This window comes from Salvelinus alpinus, chromosome 2 (assembly GCF_045679555.1).
Source record: "Salvelinus alpinus chromosome 2, SLU_Salpinus.1, whole genome shotgun sequence".
Classification (NCBI taxonomy): domain Eukaryota; kingdom Metazoa; phylum Chordata; class Actinopteri; order Salmoniformes; family Salmonidae; genus Salvelinus; species Salvelinus alpinus.
Genome location: NC_092087.1, coordinates 121,129,346 through 121,149,759, shown reverse-complemented (window position 1 = coordinate 121,149,759; position 20,414 = coordinate 121,129,346). Strand labels below are relative to the sequence as shown.

At 43.6% G+C, this 20,414-nt stretch overlaps 1 protein-coding gene across 1 annotated transcript; it reads left to right on the top strand.

Moving 5' to 3' along the window:
• The first annotated feature begins 1,829 nt into the window (after window positions 1–1,829).
• Window positions 1,830–18,790, top strand: LOC139568519 (cilia- and flagella-associated protein 52-like). The gene is made up of 14 exons (XM_071390396.1): window positions 1,830–2,164; window positions 2,613–2,812; window positions 3,057–3,193; window positions 3,426–3,554; window positions 3,721–3,820; window positions 4,290–4,406; window positions 4,511–4,611; window positions 5,842–6,012; window positions 6,420–6,568; window positions 7,422–7,567; window positions 7,844–7,995; window positions 8,529–8,631; window positions 16,410–16,521; window positions 18,011–18,790. The coding sequence occupies exons 1-14, from the start codon at window positions 2,104–2,106 to the stop codon at window positions 18,190–18,192; spliced, it is 1,860 nt and encodes a 619-aa protein (XP_071246497.1). The 5' UTR covers window positions 1,830–2,103; the 3' UTR covers window positions 18,193–18,790.
• Window positions 18,791–20,414: the final 1,624 nt, after the last annotated feature.

The window sequence follows — 20,414 nt, the reverse complement described above, 5'->3', positions numbered from 1 at the left end:
TCAGAGAGGGGAAGGGGGAGCAGGCGTGACACTGTCTTCAACCTAGTGTTACGATGAGCGAAGGGGGGAAACCCAAGAGCGGACTCAGAAGAGGAAGCCGGGATAAATGCACAAAAAGGTTTATTGAGCACAAGAAATGGGGAGTGCAGAACCGGGGTAGCTCAGATGAGTTGCAAAAACCAGGAGTGTAGAGTGAGGTTGGAGTTGGCTGAGTAGAACAGGGGAACAGGTCCGGAGGGGAATCCAAGGTAATGGTGGTGAGAGATATCCAGAGCAAGGTGGTTGGTGGTGAGATGTGGAACAGGAGACAGGAGCAAGAGAGGTAACTACAAGGAGAGGACAAAAATGGTGTAAGGCCAGAAAACGAGCAAAGCAGCGCAACAGGATCTTGAGAATAGACAAAAGGCTAGAATGATAACTGATTGAGCAGAGATTACGATCTGGCAGAGATTAATATATGTAGAGGTCTTGATTGATGGGACGATTTGCAGCTGGTAGGGATCTGCTCTGACTCCAGCACACCTGTCTCCAACCACACAATCACACCAAGAGAGAGAGAGTGTATACAGGGGGAGAACAGAAGGTTAGGACAACACAGGATGAACACCAGAGGGCGTAGTGGGCGCAGATGTGACACCTAGCTCCCTGGCTCGCTCCCTGGCAGTGACCAATCCATATAATTAGGAATTAGAATGCTAGAATGTACATGAACCTTCTTATGATGGTAATATAGTGTCAGACATTTTGGTAAGGGAGTTGGTCAACCATGGTTTGCCAATGCTCTGATAAGAGTGTAAAACAATGAATTTATAAATTATCTGCACTGTATTTTTGTTAGCTAACCAGACAGTTTTTAGAGGAGTGATCCCATAAATGTTTCTAAATAACTGCCAATTGTCACGCCCTAACCGTAGAGAGCTTTTTATGTCTCTATTTTGGTTTGGTCAGGGTGTGATTTGGGTGGGCATTCTATGTTCATTTTCTATGTTTTGTATTTCTTTGTGTTTGTCCGGGTGTGGTTCTCAATCAGAGGCAGTTGTCTTTCGTTGTCTCTGATTGAGAACCATACTTAGGTAGCTTTTTCCCACATGGTTTTTGTGGGTAGTTATTTTCTGGTTAGTGTTTTGCACCTTACAGGACTGTTTTGGTTTAATTTATTCTCTTGTTATTTTTGTTATAGTGTTCAGTTCTAATAAAAAAAACATGATCACTTACCACGCTGCGCTTTGGTCCGACTACTCTTCATCCGACGACGACACCCGTTACACCAATATGCCAACATTCCTTTCAAACAATCAGTTGATAATAGGACTTAGACAAGTTGTAATTGCAACAAGTACTGATATTGTATCATATAATAACACTTTAGAATAAAATACAAATTTAGACATTTATGGTCTATTTACGTTTATGTTATAGGCTATTTATACAGAACATTTGTATAAAACCTGTCCATATAAACTGTATTTATAATTATATGATAATAGTTTAGGTTGACAATACTTATATTACATAATTTCTGATATATCATATGCCTTACTTTTTGTTTTCCTGCGTAAGTAAAAGCAGGAAGTGCATCACCTATGCCTTTACTGCATATTCATTCCAGACTGGTTTGGATTTCTCCCTAACCACAATAGCTTCCATTTTCACTCCATTCTGGAACTTTGAGGGTTTCTAATTTAATAGGATCTCTAGCCATGTCTAGATGGAATACAGCTTCTGTCAAATTGACTTCAAAAGTTTTTTTTTTTTTTTGCATTATAGCTAACTCTTACCTTAACCTTTTTCCTAGCCTGCTACGTTAATTCTCCTAACCTGCTATGCAAGTTTTCTTAAACCTGCTACGAAAAGTCAATTTTGACGAAAGCTATCCCTTCTAGACAAAACCGATCTCTATGGACCAATCACACTCCAAAGACGCACCCAAAATGCATGAGAAAACTACTACATCACCATAGAAACAGATCCAAACAAATGGTTAAGTTGCTAGGCAACGTTTGTTTGTCGAGATGGCAAATGAGCGAAAGGTAGCTGAAGCTCGATAAGATTTTACAAGCTTGAAGACTTCAAAGTAAAAAAGAGGTGCAATTGTGTTGAATCATGGCTGGAGATGCGCAAGATATTCCACGGCTTGAGCTGGAGGCTGTGATTGGGTTCAATGGTAATGTAAAATATCCTGCCAGCCTTTTTAGCTAGCTAGCTAACATATTCAGCTGAGCTAACCAAGGTATCTGGTAACAAGTAATACTAACGTTAGCTAACGTTATTTGTTGCCCTGGGTGATATGGCTGTTGTCGCTAGGATCAGGGCATGCTATGGTAGCTACCTGTACCAGCTACTACTGTTGCTTGTTGCTAGTGGGGCTTTCAGCTGGTTTGTCATCTTTTCATTGTGTCTGAAGATAACTAAATAATTTGTCATGTGCTGTTCAGTTTATGGAAAGTATTCAGAAGTTTCCTTCAAAACTCTAATCTATCCATCATGTTTGTTTACCTTGATGAGTTTCTCCTGAATCCTTCAGAAGAGTAGGTTAAATCATAATCATATCCTCATCTTTAGTTCTTGTCTAAAGCATGTCTTTACTTGCTTTTACTTTTTTTTGTTGACAGGACATGTATTTTCTGGCCTCAGAGTGCACCCAGACAGAGAACACTTAATCTATCCTCTTGGTTGCACTGTTATTTTGAAGAGCCTGAAAGATGGCAAACAGGAGTTCCTCCATGGACACACCAACAACGTCTCCTGTGTCACTGTGTCCAAAAGCGGATGCTACATCGCTTCTGGACAGGTCACCTTCATGGGCTTCAAGGTAAACTAAAGACAGTGAAACTTTCTAGTATTAAGAGAGCAGTCATGTTTCGCCTCTTGATATCAGAGACAGACAGACAGACAGACAGACAGACAGACAGACAGACAGACAGACAGACAGTACAGACAGACGTACAGACAGACACAGTTGGATGGAGTCACAGAGGAAGAGGCTACAGATGAATGTTGAACGTAAGAAACAAATGAATGGCAGTAGATTACAGAGTTAATCTATGTTGTTCCAGGCTGATCTGATCATCTGGGATTATGAGAAGAGAGCGATCCACGCCAGACTACAGCTCCACAAAGCGAAGGTGGAGGGACTTGCCTTCTCCCCCAATGACAAGTACCTTGTCTCCCTGGGTGGACAGGATGATGGAAGGTAAGAGGTAGTTTAATGTAGCAGCATTTTGTTCCAGTCCCGCTATAACACACCTTATCCTACTAATCAGATGGTCCTCAGACCTTTGATTAGATGTTTCGATTGGTTAGATCCAACAGGCTTTGGATGATTATGTCACTTTAAAAACTACTTTCACATTGGAAGAATTTCAACAGTAATTTGTAGGTTATACTACAGAACGGCTGTAAATGTGAATGGTTTGTGTTTTCAGCATTGTGGTGTGGAACCTTGAGAGCAAAGAAGCGATCTGTGGGAGCCCGGCCTCTGCCCACAGTGCGGGCCACTGCCTCACCATCGAGTACACCAACCACAGCGACACCATCTTCATCTCCGCCGGCAAGTGAGTGACTTACAGAGACTCTGGGTTGCTGTTAGAATAGAGTATTACTTTGTCAATCAGAACTGATCTTTATTGGACTTGAACACAACGCAGAATTATTAAATAAATACAGTTTATTATTAGTACTTTCGAATTAACACACTTGTAATATGTTGTTTCCCTGTAGTGGTACGATGCGTGTTTGGGAGCTAGACCTTCCAAATAGGAAGATCCGGCCTACGGAATGCCAGACAGGACAGCTGAAGAGGATTGTCAAATGCATTGAGGTGAGCTAAACCATAGAAAGCAGACACAGCTCTAAGTAATAGTGGTACTGACTGAGTACCCACTGGGCACAGATGTCAATTCAACGTCTATTCCACGTTAGTTCAACGTAATTTCATTGAAATTATGTGTAAACAACATTAATTCAACCAGTGAGTAAATTGCACAATGGTGCCAAATGCCCCCCAAAATGATTTTGTACGACCCATTCTTAACCACTCAAAGTACGTTTTGAGACAAAGCAAAGGTAAACTATTCATCAATACTTGTTATGGTTTATTAATGAGGAAATCTGTAAACACACAAATTCAGGTTCCTGTTATTTTATTCACATGGTAATTGTCGTCTGAGGTCAATTGATCTCTGAATTAAAATAAAGATAAAGAATTTCCCGGCATATCAAGCAGCCTCTCAAAGTAGTACAGGTGGAGACGGAAAGCTTATTTCTAAGGTGACCCCGTTGCATCACAGATCCCAGACGACGACCTTTTCTTTTACTGCGGAACCACCAGTGGTGACATCCTGAAGGTCAACCTGAAGACCCGCCTCCTCAACAGCTGTGGGCCACGAAAACAGAAATTCAGCAAGGTGGGTTTATTCAGTGTCCTGAGTGACCTCCACATGTTCATATCTCTGAGATCCTACTGTAGTTGAGTTTTGGTACAGCTGTCCCTCTTGTCTTTTTGGTGCAGGGTGTCAACACACTGAAGGTGCTGAAGTCTGGGGACATCCTGGTGGGCTCTGGGGATGGCATGTTCACTTTGTGCTCGGGACCTAACTTCAAAACCATTAAGTAAGTAAGTACTGCAGGTTGACAGAAAATCAAGTTGTCTATATCAAATCAAAATCAAATGAAAGTTTATTATTGCGTACACAGATTTGCTGGTGCAGTGAAACGCTTATGTTACTAGCTCCAACAGTGAAGTAGAATGTCTCTCAAATACAATACTAATACACAAATAATCAAAACAAGAAATCAAGAAATAACAATCCAGGGGTAGATACAGTATATTAGAGTGAGCATGTGTGAGAATTCAAAATATATACTGAACAAAAATATAAACGCAACATGCAACAATTTCAACAATTTTACTGAGTCACAGTTCATATAAGGAAATCAATCAATTGAAATAAATTCATTATGCCCTAATCTATGGATTTCTCATGACTGGGAATCAAGCCGATTGCAAGGTGGGCACTTTGACTGACAGATTGTATCGGTCATGTCATATTCCTGAGGTCTGGCGGGATGACCCAGGCTTCCAGTTCAGTGTAGATTTGTGTTTATCTGTTCAGTGTATATTAGACAAGCGAACAACATTCACAACTTTTTCATTGTCAATAAATCCATTTTGCTCATATTCTTGATGAAGAATGTTGGTCAAGCTCACTTGTTTGAGACCACAAAATTAACCAAATCTGCTGAATAACGCAGCTAATAACTCTATATATAAATACTGTGATCAAATAAAAACAATACAATAAAGAAATTAGGAGAATAAATTATAAAGAAATGTATGTTGATTATAATTTATACACACTTTCTACCTGGTATTAGTAGTTTCAATTCAGAGCCAAGTATTTTTTTGCGTCCCATTCAAAACCTCCCACGACCCAAATTTGGGCCGCGACCCACCAGTTGAGAACCACTGGTTGATATCATCTATCTAAAACTGTCATATTGCATCCATACTGTAGCTTAGCCTATACATTAGAGTGGTTACATTTCTTCAGCCCGTCAGCTTCATGGCTACGAGGGAGTTTTTCCTAGCCACCGTGCTTGTACACCTGCATTGCTTGCTGTTTGGGGTTTTAGGCTGGGTTTCTGTACAGCACTTTGAGATATCAGCTGATGCAAGAAGGGCTTTATAAATACATTTGATTTGATTTGATGGCAAACCAAGAGGTGGGGCTGAGATTTTGTATACATTTTTTATTATGGAGTGGGCCTTTTAACGCTATGTGTAGAAATACATAATGTACTCAATGCGGCATTCTGCCGTTCATCATCTAACCCTCATAGGAAGGTTCAGCTGGAGGGGGGAGTGACGTCCATCGCTGTGAGAGGCGAGGGCCACCAGTTCTTTGCAGGAACGGAGGCGGCTCAGATCTACCGTTTTGGCTACACAGACTTCAAAGAGGAGCTGATCGCCACCAGTCACAACAGTGCAGTCCAAGACGTGGCCTTCCCTTTGTGAGTGACACCCTTCAAAATATAGGCACCCATTTAGAGACAAGATTACATACTGGACATGATTCACTTTTTCCCCCCACAATATTGTTTTATAGCACACATTCTATTATCACTACTACCTGATTGCCATATGTCACCTCAAATATATAGCTGTCTTTACCTATCTCCACCTCAAACATAGTCTATGCTGTCAAGAGAGACTGCCTAAACAACATTGCTTTCGTCCTCCTTCATGCTTTGCCGTCATATCCCATTTACTCCCACCAGAGGGCGATATGACCATGTTTAAAGCATAAACATGTGTTATAACCTATGTTTCTGGTACAAAGTAACTCCTGTTCCATAGACTAAAGTGCAGAATGACTGGCCACAAACTTATTCCAGCAATGTTTCTGAATCTCTCCCAGTGGCACGTCGGAGCTGTTTGCCACGTGTTCCCAGGATGACATCAGAGTGTGGCACGCTGAGACCTCCAAGGAGCTGCTGCGGATCTCCGTCCCCAACATGACCTGCAACGCCCTGGACTTCATGATCGACGGACACAGCATCATCAGCGGTAGGCAGGAACCAATAGTAGTTTGGTTTGCCAATGGGTTCATTCAAAAAAATGAATGCACACACAACTAAGTGTACACACACACACACACACACACACACACACACACACACACACACACACACACACACACACACACACACACACACACACACACACACACACACACACACACACACACACAAGCATACACAGACGCATAGACACACACGGACACACACACACACACACACACACACACACACACACACACAAGCACACACACACACACACACACACACACACACACAGTATATGTGGTCCATGCGGGAATCAAAACCACTACCCTGATGTGGCTAGCACTACACTAGGGAGGGATGGTACGTCATCAATGCAGTGTATGGCATTGTCTTAAGTTATGGAGCACACATTGGCCTGTAAGATAATGACAGTATTTTTAATGCGAGGGTGTGAATGTGCCTGATATTCCTTCTCATTGTTGGAGCCTTGAATGTTGAGTCATGATAATAATAAATGGTTTGATCCTCTACTGTACATTTTCATTCCAGCCATTTACAGTTAAGACACACGTCCAATGTACTACAATAGGAAGGGACTGAGCACACAATCTACACAGTAGCCTGGATACCAGTCTGTTTGGGCCATCATGCCACTCCTTGCCACTCCTTGCCACTCCTTGTCATGCCAAAGACTGCTGAATGGCCACAGTGTTTGGCATGATAGCACAAATAGATCTGCTACTAGGCTATCTTCACAACACATTATGGCACAATCTCAGTATAGAAATACTTAGGAATGTCATGTATCGACTAGTCACATCTAATGCATTTTTCTTGTTCCAATTGTTTTACAGCCTGGAACGATGGGAAGATCCGTGTGTTTGCCCCAGAGACTGGCAGAGCCATGCTGGTCATCCAAAATGCCCACAGCATGGGCGTGACTGCCATCGCTGGCACCAGGGACTGCAAGAGGATCATTAGTGGAGGAGGAGAGGGACAGGTCAGATGAAAAGTCACCCCGGCATGGCACAGGACACCTTTTAGTCTATATTTAAATAGAGAGCATAGATTAAGAACCACCAGTATTAATTAACCACCACTTGAATGTGACATTTGTACACATATTTGAAGCTCTTCCTTTTCCCCCATCCTTCTCACAAAAAAAACTCCCAAAAAACACGTTATTATTACATACATATTTTGAACAATGTTTTAGTGGTGTTCCTCAACAGCATCATTGTATTGAGTCCTAGTGCCAGTCTCTGGCCTGTTGTAGGTGCGTGTGTGGGAGATCCTGCAGGGCTGTCACCGGCTCATTGAGACCATGAAGGAGCACAAAGCCACCGTCACCAGCATCAAGATCAAGAGCAACGACAAGGAGTGTGTCACCGCCAGCTCGGATGGGGCCTGCATCATCTGGGACTTGGTGTGAGTTCAAATGCACATTCTCATGTATACACACACACACACACACACACACACACACACACACACACACACACACACACACACACACACACACACACACACACACACACACACACACACACACACGCACACGCATGCATGGATGTATGCATGCTCACATCCATAAACACATGTAGATGTGCAGACACACACACATATACACACACACTGTACACACTGTACACACACATACTATACACACACACACGCATGGATGTATGCATGCTCAAATCCATAAACACATGTAGATGTGCAAGCAAGCAAGCCTTTATCCCTCTCTGTCTGATTGCATTGGCTTCCCACTGTGAGAGGCTTTCAACACACATAATTACTACCACTACCACTACCACTACCACTACCACTACCACTAATACCACTCTTCCATTCATGTGTTTCCTGTATTCAACATTCATTTCAAGTCTCATCTCCCTGGTACCCTCCCTGCTTCTCTAACTTCCCCTCTCCCTTCCTCTCCCTCTCTCCTCCCGCTGCAGGCGTTTTGTGAGGAATCAGATGGTCCTGGCCAACACTCTGTTCAGAAGTGTGTGTTACCACCCGGAGGAGTACCAGATCATCACCAGTGGCACCGACAGAAAGGTTTGGAATTAGAAAAGACTCAGGTCCCTCTTGGTGCCACAACTCACTGGCAGCACACTGTAGCTAGCTGATGATTTCTCTGTGCAGCGTATGGTCCCCAGTCACCAGTCATGGAAAGTTAGAGAAGGCTGTTCTCCGTATTGAGGCATCCTTGTTAGCCTTCATCTCATCTCCAGATGTTAGATGCTCGAGATGAGCTCTGTTAGAGAGACGAGTATTGATGTGCTGTAGAAAGGCCATGTCAAGCTTGTACACATGCACACGTCAGCTGTGTCGTGTTTTGAAAAGTTTCCAAACCTTTTTTACCAGTCATATGCCACGATATACCAGTCAGGCTGCCAGGTGTATGTAACACCTCTTTACGCCTTGATTACCTATAATAAAAACTGAGTTACATAAGGTGCGAGCCGAGGTTCACAATAGCTTCTCTTCAATATGCACCTTAATATCCATTCATCACAAGCTCTGCAGACTAATAAGGCCCGTATTGTTGGCTCAACACCACGCTGTGAGGTGAGGACAAACTGTACTGATTAGCGAGGACTGTGAATGCGCTGAGACTGAAAAAAGAGAGACTGAGAAAATGAGGAGAGGAAAAAAGAGAGACTGAGAAAATGAGGAGAGGAAAAAAGAGAGCGACTAGAAAGAGAGTGCTCTGGCTCTCGCGTCTTCCTGCGGATGCGATGCCTGCCTATGCCATCCAAGTGCCCGTGTGCCAGATACACCATCTGCTCGCTCCAGGACACAGGCGCTCTGTCTGGGGTGAGCAAACAGTAACACACACAGATACACACGCACACACACACACACACACACAAGAAAGAAAGAGAGAGAGAGAGAGAGAGGGAGGGGGACAGGAAGAGAGGGATGGGATGCAGCAGCTCCTTGGCTCAGAGTTCAGTCAGTGGTAGAGGGTCTTTGGGGACAGCTTCACACTCTCCAGTCTGTCGGATGGACGGAGACGACAGAACGGACTAATGCTGCTGGTGGTTCTGTGGTGGGGTCAGCCAGAAGCCTCTTGTGATGATGACCCAGCACTCCTGGGTGTTGGTTCCAGTTTGGGCTGATTGTGATGTAGGGCCCTCAGGGTCTTGGGATTGATCCTGTGTTATTTATTATTAGCTATTGTGGCATGTCAGTTATCAGAGGCATGGTATATAGGCTTCTGTGGCCTTCCCATTGTCCAGCACTAATAGGACAATAAAGACCTTCTGAAGTATTCCGTTTAAAAGAGAGCGCTCTTGAACATCCTATAACTTCTTTGTTTGACTAATGTCCTTGAGATGTTCAATTAAAAGAGGGGGATTATATTTTGTTGGCGAGAGGTACTGTGTGTGTAAATGGATTAGCTAGGTCAAATACATGGCTGAGCGTAGCATCGGGATAAATGGAAGCCCACACAGTAGCTAAGAAGGCTTTATCGATGTACAGCCCTTCATAAGTGGGTTACAGTCCTCAGTGATGTATTGCCTCAACATATAGGTGGAATTACACAACACTCTACACACAACAGAGTGAAAATATAGACTCATCTTGGCACAGCATGTATTCATGTTTTCAACATACTGGTATTGAAATTACACAACACATACTGTACCGTAAGATTTCACAAAAGACTAGACATTTAATCTCGATTTGGCACAGTGGTGTAGCTTTCAATACATTGTAATGATTGTAGGACCAATAGCTGAAGCCAACCTTGCTAGGCAATTAGTATTTAAAGTTCCAATGCCACCGTTTTTATCTAAATATCAATCATTTCTGGGTAACAACAAGCACTTTACTGTGAATGTTTAAATTTAAATGGTCAAAAATAATAAATAATTGCTTCTTAGCAAAGAGCAATTTCTCAAGCAAGACTTTTGCTAGGACTGTTTGGGAGTGGTCTGAGTGAGTGGCAAATTGGACAAGCCTAATTGGAGGGATATGTAACCTGAAAACTAGCTGTTATTGGCAGAGAGGTTTGAAATGATCTTTGTTATTGGTCTATTAACTTAAACCGCCTGGCCAAAACGCCATCCCATCAAAACAGGCAGAAATGTCAAGCGGTCTTTTCAAACAGCTCTTACACTAAAAGGGCATTATTATCATTTTCACAATTTTACAGTATTAGTCCAACCTCATAGTGTGTAAATATATATAAAACACTGACTGCACTGTGCCTTTTAAAGCAAGAGTCGTTCCATGTCATTTCAGCAAGCCATGACACCCACCCTCTCAGATTGTTCTGAAATTGTTTCTGTAGTTAGAAACAGGTACGATTAGCATTCCTGAAACATTACTTTGCTGAAATTCAATGTTATATCTGAGAAATTAAGCTAATTGATTGCATCTAAATTGGCCATTTTAATTGATAGGATTCAGATAATATTCAATAAATTTAGTACCCAACATCCGATTTGGACCAAACCTCTTCTTACTAATGAGAAAAATGTGGTATCCCAAAAAATAGTAAAAAGCCATCCACGGGCCCCACACACCCCATGCCAATCCCACCCCAACAACCAGTATACAGTATCAGTTCTCTGTTTGACAAGTAGAATGAAACTGTGGCTTGGAGTACTGCTTCTCCATACTGTAATGTATTCCCTGTGAATCTGGTGATGTTTTTTCCCAACTGTTCAGAGAAATGAATCATTGAAGTCACTTGCATTATTTACCATAAAGAAGTGTGAAAGTACCATATTTTGACCACTAGATGCTGCTATAGTTCCTGCTATACCGCCACGCTCTTTTGTCTATTTTGTTGGTTTCTTGTGTTTATTAAATAGATTTCCTTTGCAACTTTGGGTAGAAAACCAATAGATTTGGCTCATTATGAAAAGAAATTGTGTGGTCATCCTCACAATTCAAGCCAGTCAATTCAGTGTGTCCTTCTCTCAGCAACTTAATGCTTCAACCTAACTCTCCTTGAATAGTAGCCACATGCTAGCCTTGGATGTAATTCAAATCAAATCAAATCAAATTGTATTTGTCACATACACATGGTTAGCAGATGTTAATGCGAGTGTAGTGAAATGCTTGTGCTTCTAGTTCCGACAATGCAGTAATAACCAACAAGTAATCTAACCTAACAATTCCACAACTACTACCTTATACACACAAGTGTAAAGGGATAAAGAATATGTTCATAAAGATATATGAATGAGTGATGGTACAGAACGGCATAGGCAAGATGCAGTAGATGGTATACACGTGCTTCTACACCTGCCTTGCTTGCTGTTTGGGGTTTTAGGCTGGGTGTCTGTACAGCACTTCGAGATATTAGCTGATGTACGAAGGGCTATATAAAATAAACTTGATTTGTATAGTGTACAGTCTATACATATGAGATGAGTAATGTAGGGTATGTAAACATAAAGTGGCATAGTTTAAAGTGGCTAGTGATACATGTATTACATAAAGATGGCAAGATGCAGTAGATGATATAGAGTACAGTATATACATATGAGATGAGTAATGTAGGGTATGTAAACATTATATTACGTGGCATTGTTTAAAGTGGCTAGTGATACATTTTTACATAATTTCCATCAATTCCCATTATTAAAGTGGCTGGAGTTGAGTCAGTATGTTGGCAGCGGCCACTAAATGTTAGTGGTGGCTGTTTAACAGTCTGATGGCCTTGAGATAGAAGCTGTTTTTCAGTCTCTCGGTCCCTGCTTTGATGCACCTGTACTGACCTCGCCTTCTGGATGATAGCGGGGTGAACAGGCAGTGGCTCGGGTGGTTGTTGTCCTTGATGATCTTTATGGCCTTCCTGTGACATCGGGTGGTGTAGGTGTCCTGGAGGGCAGGTAGTTTGCCCCCGGTGATGCGTTGTGCAGACCTCACTACCCTCTGGAGAGCCTTACGGTTGTGGGCGGAGCAGTTGCTGTACCAGGCGGTGATACAGCCCGACAGGATGCTCTCGATTGTGCATCTGTAGAAGTTTGTGAGTGCTTTTGGTGACAAGCTGAATTTCTTCAGCCTCCTGAGGTTGAAGAGGCGCTGCTGCGCCTTCTTCACAACGCTGTCTGTGTGGGTGGACCAATTCAGTTTGTCCGTGATGTGTACACCGAGGAACTTAAAACTTTCCACCTTCTCCACTACTGTCCCGTCGATGTGGATAGGGGGGTGCTGCCTCTGCTGTTTCCTGAAGTCCACAATCATCTCCTTTGTTTTGTTGACGTTGAGTGTGAGGTTATTTTCCTGACACCACACTCCGAGGGCCCTCACCTCCTCCCTGTAGGCCGTCTCGTCGTTGTTGGTAATCAAGCCTCCCACTGTAGTGTCGTCCGCAAACTTGATGATTGAGTTGGAGGCGTGCATGGCCACGCAGTCGTGGGTGAACAGGGAGTACAGGAGAGAGCTCAGAACGCACCCTTGTGGGGCCCCAGTGTTGAGGATCAGCGGGGTGGAGATGTTGTTACCTACCCTCACCACCTGGGGGCGGCCCGTCAGGAAGTCCAGGACCCATTTGCACAGGGCGGGGTCGAGACCCAGGGTCTCGAGCTTGATGACGAGTTTGGAGGGTACTATGGTGTTAAATGCTGAGCTGTAGTCGATGAACAGCATTCTCACATAGGTATTCCTCTTGTCCAGATGGGTTAGGGCAGTGTGCAGTGTGGTTGCGATTGCGTCGTCTGTGGACCTATTGGGTCGGTAAGCAAATTGGAGTGGGTCTAGGGTGTCAGGTAGGGTGGAGGTGATATGGTCCTTGACTAGTCTCTCAAAGCACTTCATGATGACAGAAGTGAGTGCTACGGGGCGGTAGTCGTTTAGCTCAGTTACCTTAGCTTTCTTGGGAACAGGAACAATGGTGGCCCTCTTGAAGCATGTGGGAACAGCAGACTGGGATAAGGATTGATTGAATATGTCCTTAAACACACCAGCCAGCTGGTCTGCGCATGCTCTGAGGACGCGGCTGGGAATGCCGTCTGGGCCTGCAGCCTTGCGAGGGTTAACACGTTTAAATGTTTTACTCACCTCGGCTGCAGTGAAGGAGAGCCCGCAGGTTTTGGTAGCGGGCCGTGTCAGTGGCACTGTATTGTCCTCAAAGCGAGCAAAAAAGTTATTTAGTCTGTTTGGGAGCAAGACATCCTGGTCCGCGACGGGGCTGGTTTTCTTTTTGTAATCCGTGATTGACTGTAGACCCTGCCACTTACCTCTTGTGTCTGAGCTGTTGAATTGCGACTCTACTTTGTCTCTATACTGGGACTTAGCTTGTTTGATTGCCTTGCGGAGGGAATAGCTACACTGTTTGTATTCGGTCATGTTTCCGGTCACCTTGCCCTGGTTAAAAGCAGTGGTTCGCGCTTTCAGTTTCACGCGAATGCTGCCATCAATCCACGGTTTCTGGTTTGGGAATGTTTTAATCGTTGCTGTGGGTACGACATCGTCAATGCACTTTCTAATGAACTCGCTCACCGAATCAGCGTATTCGTCAATGTTGTTGTTGGACGCAATGCGGAACATATCCCAATCCACGTGATCGAAGCAGTCTTGAAGCGTGGAATCAGATTGGTCGGACCAGCGTTGAACAGACCTGAGCGCGGGAGCTTGCTGTTTTAGTTTCTGTTTGTAGGCTGGAAGCAACAAAATGGAGTCGTGGTCAGCTTTTCCGAAAGGAGGGCGGGGGAGGGCCTTATATGCGTCGCGGAAGTTAGTATAACAATGATCCAAGGTTTTACCAGCCCTGGTAGCACAATCGATATGCTGATAGAATTTAGGGAGTTTTGTTTTCAGATTAGCCTTGTTAAAATCCCCAGCTACGATGAATGCAGCCTCAGGGTGTGTGGTTTCCAGTTTACAAAGAGTCAGATAAAGTTCGTTCAGGGCCATCGATGTGTCTGCTTGGGGGGGAATATATACGGCTGTGATTATAATCGAAGAGAATTCCCTTGGTAGATAATGCGGTCGACATTTGATTGTGAGGAATTCTAAATCAGGTGAACAGAATGACTTGAGTATGTTGTTATGATCACACCACGTCTCGTTAATCATAAGGCATACACCCCCTAATTCATTTCTGGTGGATGTTGCCGTGGATGGCAGCCAGGTTCTACAGGAGAAGGGAGGGAACACAGATGGGTGAGGGTGACTCGGCCACTCTCACACAGGTGCTGGTCTCAAATAAGCCCTCCATGACACCAGGAGAGGGGAGAGAGGTCGTGACTAGAGAATCAAACTGGATTTGAACCCATTCCCTATATGACACAACACAAGCTATACTGGAGAACTCTTCTCCCTCTCACTTTTTTGTCATATCTTACCTCATATGATAGCCAGTGATTTGATTAAGATTCAAATAATGTAAGCTAGTTGCTGTTGATATTGAGCGGGTTTTCTTTCTTTCATTATGCTGACCAATAATGTTATTTCATAAAGTGAATGAATGCACGCAAAGAACTTTGGATTTCTCCATTTAATTTCAATCATATTGAAAAAATATCACGTATGCATAAATGATGGTTGTTGGTCATTATGTTGACCATATGTTTTCACAATGAATGATGCATGTAAAGAACCTTGAGCCTTTCCATTTGAATTATACTGAAGAACAGTCCTGACTGTTGTGTATTTCTCAGTAATGTCTAACAAATGTGTTTTCCAGTCAGTAAGCTTTTCCATTGAATTTGAATTATATTGAGGTACAAAAGTATTTTTTACCATCCCACAGAAATGTGTCTCTTAGGCTGCCTCTGCTCTGAGCACTGTTTTTCATTTTTAAAACTATAAATACCTTGTTGTTTTTTTGCCATTTGTTTCTCTTCAATCCCATTATTGCAAACTGTATTTGATATGTCTTTGTGAGATTACATTTCCTCAGTCCCATAATGCATTATGTTTGTGGTCTTACTAAGAGATGAAATCCAGTCAGAGAAGCTATTCTCATAAATGCTATTCTGAGCTCTCTCCCATGTAACATTACTTGTTTCATTGCATACAACTGGAGTTTTTTTCTGATAGGCCGACGCCTTTCTGATGAATCCTCTGAACTGGTTTATTCAGATATACTAGACATTTTCTCACTTCTGTGTGAGGAGATTGCGTTGGTTATTGTAATATTCACTCTATAGCCTAAACATAGACTCGTTGATGATTCGATTTTCAGTTAATAAAGCCCGTTGTGCATATAAAGAAATCATCCATTTCCAGGTACAATCAGTTTTGGCCAGTTCCAATAACTTAAAATCACAAATGGTTTAGTTATGTGCTGCCCGTCAGTTAAGCTGCCAGTCTCCTCTTCCTTGATACCTGAAGAAGCACTCACATGCTGCATTTGAATGTCCTCTCATATGCGTCAGTTAGTTTGTAGTTGTAATTAGCGTTGTCATAAAAATAACAAGAAAGGACCTCGCTTGTGTGTGTGGGGAGATTGTGGCATTACTGTGCGGCTGTAAATAAACTTCAAATAACAATTGAGCCTTTGAGAGGCGCAAGTCTTTGACAGCTGCAAACCCTCGGGACGATTAACTCTCATTTAGAGTCACAAACATGTTGTTTTAACTGTGGCGGGCGCACGGAAACTTGATAGGCTCTCTCCGGCCTCATTTACATATAGTGGAATAATGACGATAGATAATTCAGTGAGGCAGAATTACTATACTATGAACGAACAGAAGACATACAAGGAATGGCATTCATACTTACTAAAACACTGTGATACATGGTCATTTTCATAATTTCTTGTAATTTAACATAGAATATGTCAAATAAACTAATCTGACAAGTCTTATATGTACAAGCTCTCTCATTCATATTCCATATACCTGAATGGCCTTCTTCTTTCCCAGATTGGTTACTGGGAGGTGTATGACGGCTCCGCCATCAGAGAACTGGAGGGCTCCCTGTCAGGAGCCATCAATGGCATGCACATCTCACAGGACGGACAGCACCTTGTCACTGGTACAGTACCCTGTACATTGGTTTTGTTGGCTGAGTTGAAGAGGTAGAGCATGAGTTGATTTGTGATCTCGCCAACTATTTGGCGTGACATTGACATAGGAGTTGGCACAGCTCCAACAGATCTAGGACTAGGTGTCACGTTTGTTATAATGGACGGACCAAGGCGCAGCGTGATTAGAGTTCCACATCTTTTATTTCGTGAAACTTCAATAAAACAATAAACAAACAACGAAACGTGACATCCGTGGTGCTACATGCACATACACAAAATGAAGGTGGGAACAGGGACACCTTAAGTATGATCCCCAATCAGAGACAACGACAGTCAGCTGCCTCTAATTGGGAACCATACTCAATCCCAAACATAGAAATAAATCGACTAGAACACCCCCTAGTCACGCCCTGACCTACAACACCATAGATAACCAAGGGCTCTCTATGGTCAGGGCGTGACAGTACCCCCCCAAAGGTGCAGACTCCGGCCGCAAAACCTGAAACCAAATGGGGAGGGTAGGGGGGTGACTAGTGTCGGTGGCGGCTCCGGTGCGTGTCGTAGCCCCCGCCCAGACCCCGGATCCGGCCATGGCGCCGGGCTGAACGCCGTGCCTGGACTGGACATCGGCGCAGAGGAAGGCTCCGGCCTTGGAGCGGTACTGGATGCCGTGCCTGGACTGGGCACCGGCGCAGAGGAGGGCTCCGGCCATGGAGCTGGGTTGGACACCGTGCCTGGACTGGGCACCGGCGCAGAGGAAGGCTCTGGCCTGGGGAGGCGCACTGGAGGCCTGGTGCATGGAGCCAGCACAGGTGGCACCGGACTGGTGACAGGCACTTCAGGTCTGGGCGGGGGCTACGACCCGCACCGGAACCGCCACTAGTCAACCCCCCTACCCTCCCCATTTGGTTTCAGGTTTTGCAGCCGGAGTCCGCACCTTTGGGGGGGGGGGGGGTACTGTCACACCCTGACCATAGAGAGCCCTTGATTCTCTATGGTGTTGTAGGTCAGGGCGTGACTAGGGGGTGTTCTAGTCGATTTATTTCTATGTTTGTGATTGAGTATGGTTCCCAATTAGAGGCAGCTGATTATTGTTGTCTCTAATTGGGGATCATACATAAGGTGTCCCTGTTCCCACCTGCATTTGTGGGATATTGTTTTGTGTGAGTGCATTCAGCACCACGTTGTTCACGGTCGTTGTATGTTTATTGTTTAGTTTTATTTCACTGAAAATAAATATGTGGAACCCAACTCACGCTGTGCCTTGGTCCGTCCTTCATAACAGCCGTGACACTAGGCTACTGTTGACTACCATCAATCAATGACAGCACATGGTCTGTCCATTAAATATCCCTGTATCAACTCTCAATAGCTTGGGACTATCGTGAAGAGCACTTGGTATGAGCGTGACTTCACCCAGCATGTGGTTGGATCAATGTTTGTAGGCTTTGCAGTAGAAATTAACATGGTATATGTGTCTCTGCTGGCCCACTTCAGGTGGAGATGAGAAGCTGGTGAAGGTGTGGGACTACTCGGAGGGCGAGGTGACCCACGTGGGCGTCGGCCACAGCGGCAGCATCACCAGCGTCACGATCTCCTCCAACAACAGGAGCATGGTGAGCACCAGTGCCGACGGGGCCGTGCTCCGGTGGAGGTACCCCCATCCCTCCTCTCCCTAGAGTGCCTCCCGGATGCCAGGAGAACAGAGGGTCAAAAAAAACATGACCCTATGACCTTTGACCCACCTACCCTACAAACGTTTAACTTTTGACCTTGACCCTGCCCAGTCCCAATACATACCTGTCCTCACACCAAACAACTCCGAAGAAGTCATGAACACTGCCAGTAATGCCATTATAGAGCAAATGTTTCATTCATTCATGAAAATAAATTGATATAATTTTGATTGTGCGATATTGACTGAAGTATGCATTACTAGCTACATTTTGCTTGTTGAAGGTAATTGCATAGTTTTTGTGTGGTATTCGCCATACTCTAATAATGTACTGCATCAACAAACTTGGCAGACACACGTGTTCTAATATGCATGGAATTAACCAAATCATTTGACTTAGGGGCTCTTAACCTCATCAATGCAAAGCTGGATATTGTAGTCACATAAAGATACTCATCTGCTCATCATAACCTTGAATAGCATTCTCTCTGATTTTCTATGGGAAGAACAGAAGTGATTGTGTCATCCCCCTATTTCCCCATTAATACACAGTGAATGTAAAAAGGCAGGCTACACAGTACATTAAATGCATATTTCATACAGATATGACTGTCTTATATGCGTGTCGTGTGGTAAAGAAGAGAAAGAGAGACGACGAAGCCCAGATTCACAGGCACTTTAGCACACCGCTGCTGTCAGCTAATCTATCACTGGAGATTCCCCAGAGACTTCGGTAAGGTGTAGGTGTGTATGTGTGTGCGCGCTCAGGTGTGTGTGTATGTATATGTGCATGTGTGAGTGTGTGTGTGTGTGTGTGACCAGCGAGCTTCTTGGAATGCCTCCATCTTCCCAAACGCATTCCCCTCTCGACTGCTCAGAAGCTCAAAACGCAATAATTAATAGCTACCCCACTAGTCCGCTACCCACATAAAGAGAGAGAGCAAACCTGCAGTACGCTATGGACGGACCAAGTCAGCAAAACATAACCTACACCCCAGCTCTGTAAAATAGGGCATCCCATCCAACTGCCCATGCACGCACGCACACACACTGAATACCCAGGAGGCCATGCTAGAAGATCAGAGTAATGTATAGCCCTATATGGAAGAGTTTGAGTTTCTGACTCATCGCAGAAGTTTGGAAGCGGGGGCTGCAGAGTGCAGACTCCTCAGAAATACAAGGTTTCCGATTACACTGCAATAATACGTGAGGTTATAAAAATATTGCAAGAGAAATATGAATATTATACATCTGCTTGAGTAAATCAGCACATATGGATCACTAAATCCAATCTATGGTCTTGGCGAGCTGTGAAATTAAAAGCGAAACTGATTGAGAATATCAGCAGTGTATGTCCTCTGCGGTACAAAACATGCACTACCAAGTAGCATTAAGACCATTTATTCTCTGTGTCTTTCCCATCATTCGATTCCTCCACGTGTGTGTGTCTCCAGATTGCAGTGAGGCAGGGGGATATGCCAGCCTGACAAATTATTTTTAGGACATTTGTTTGATAGTCGTGATGAATAATCCAATCAAAGTTGATTGGTCGTGTACACAGATTTGCAGACGTAATCGCAGGTGCAGAAAAATGCTTATGTTTCTAGCTCCAACAGTGCAGTAATATCTCCAACAGTGCAGTAATATCTCCAACAGTGCAGAAATATCTCCTAACAGTGCAGTAAAATCTCCAACAGTGCATTATTAGATGAGGCATTCCATCAGAGGATAGGATAGTGCAGGTGCAGTCTATTAGTGTGCCATCACCAGGATGCAGAACAATCTCTGCCTAAAACAGTAGGGGGCTCCTACACACCTCAAAAATATCATTATTTTCTGTTGGGACCATGTTGTAACAGAGGACATGCACCTTAGCCTACTCGTATCATGCCAATATAGATAATAGTAAAAAATTCAGACCTTGAATTGCTCTGATACAAAATGGGTTCAGTATTTGTTAATATAGGCCTACAGAACGCTTGTAATAGTTTTGATTAAACAATATACAATAGTCCTTATCGTGCATCTAATTATAAGGGAAGCTTATAAGCCTGTTACTAAATGAGTGTCAGCAAGCTTGTTCAAGTTGTCATTAAGCCGAATATCCATCAGTTGTCCTGTCACTACGTGCGCCATCTTCAATGTGGAACACTTTAATAAATGGAACACTAGTCACGTTAATAATGTTGACATATTTTGCATTACTCATCTCAAATGTATATACTG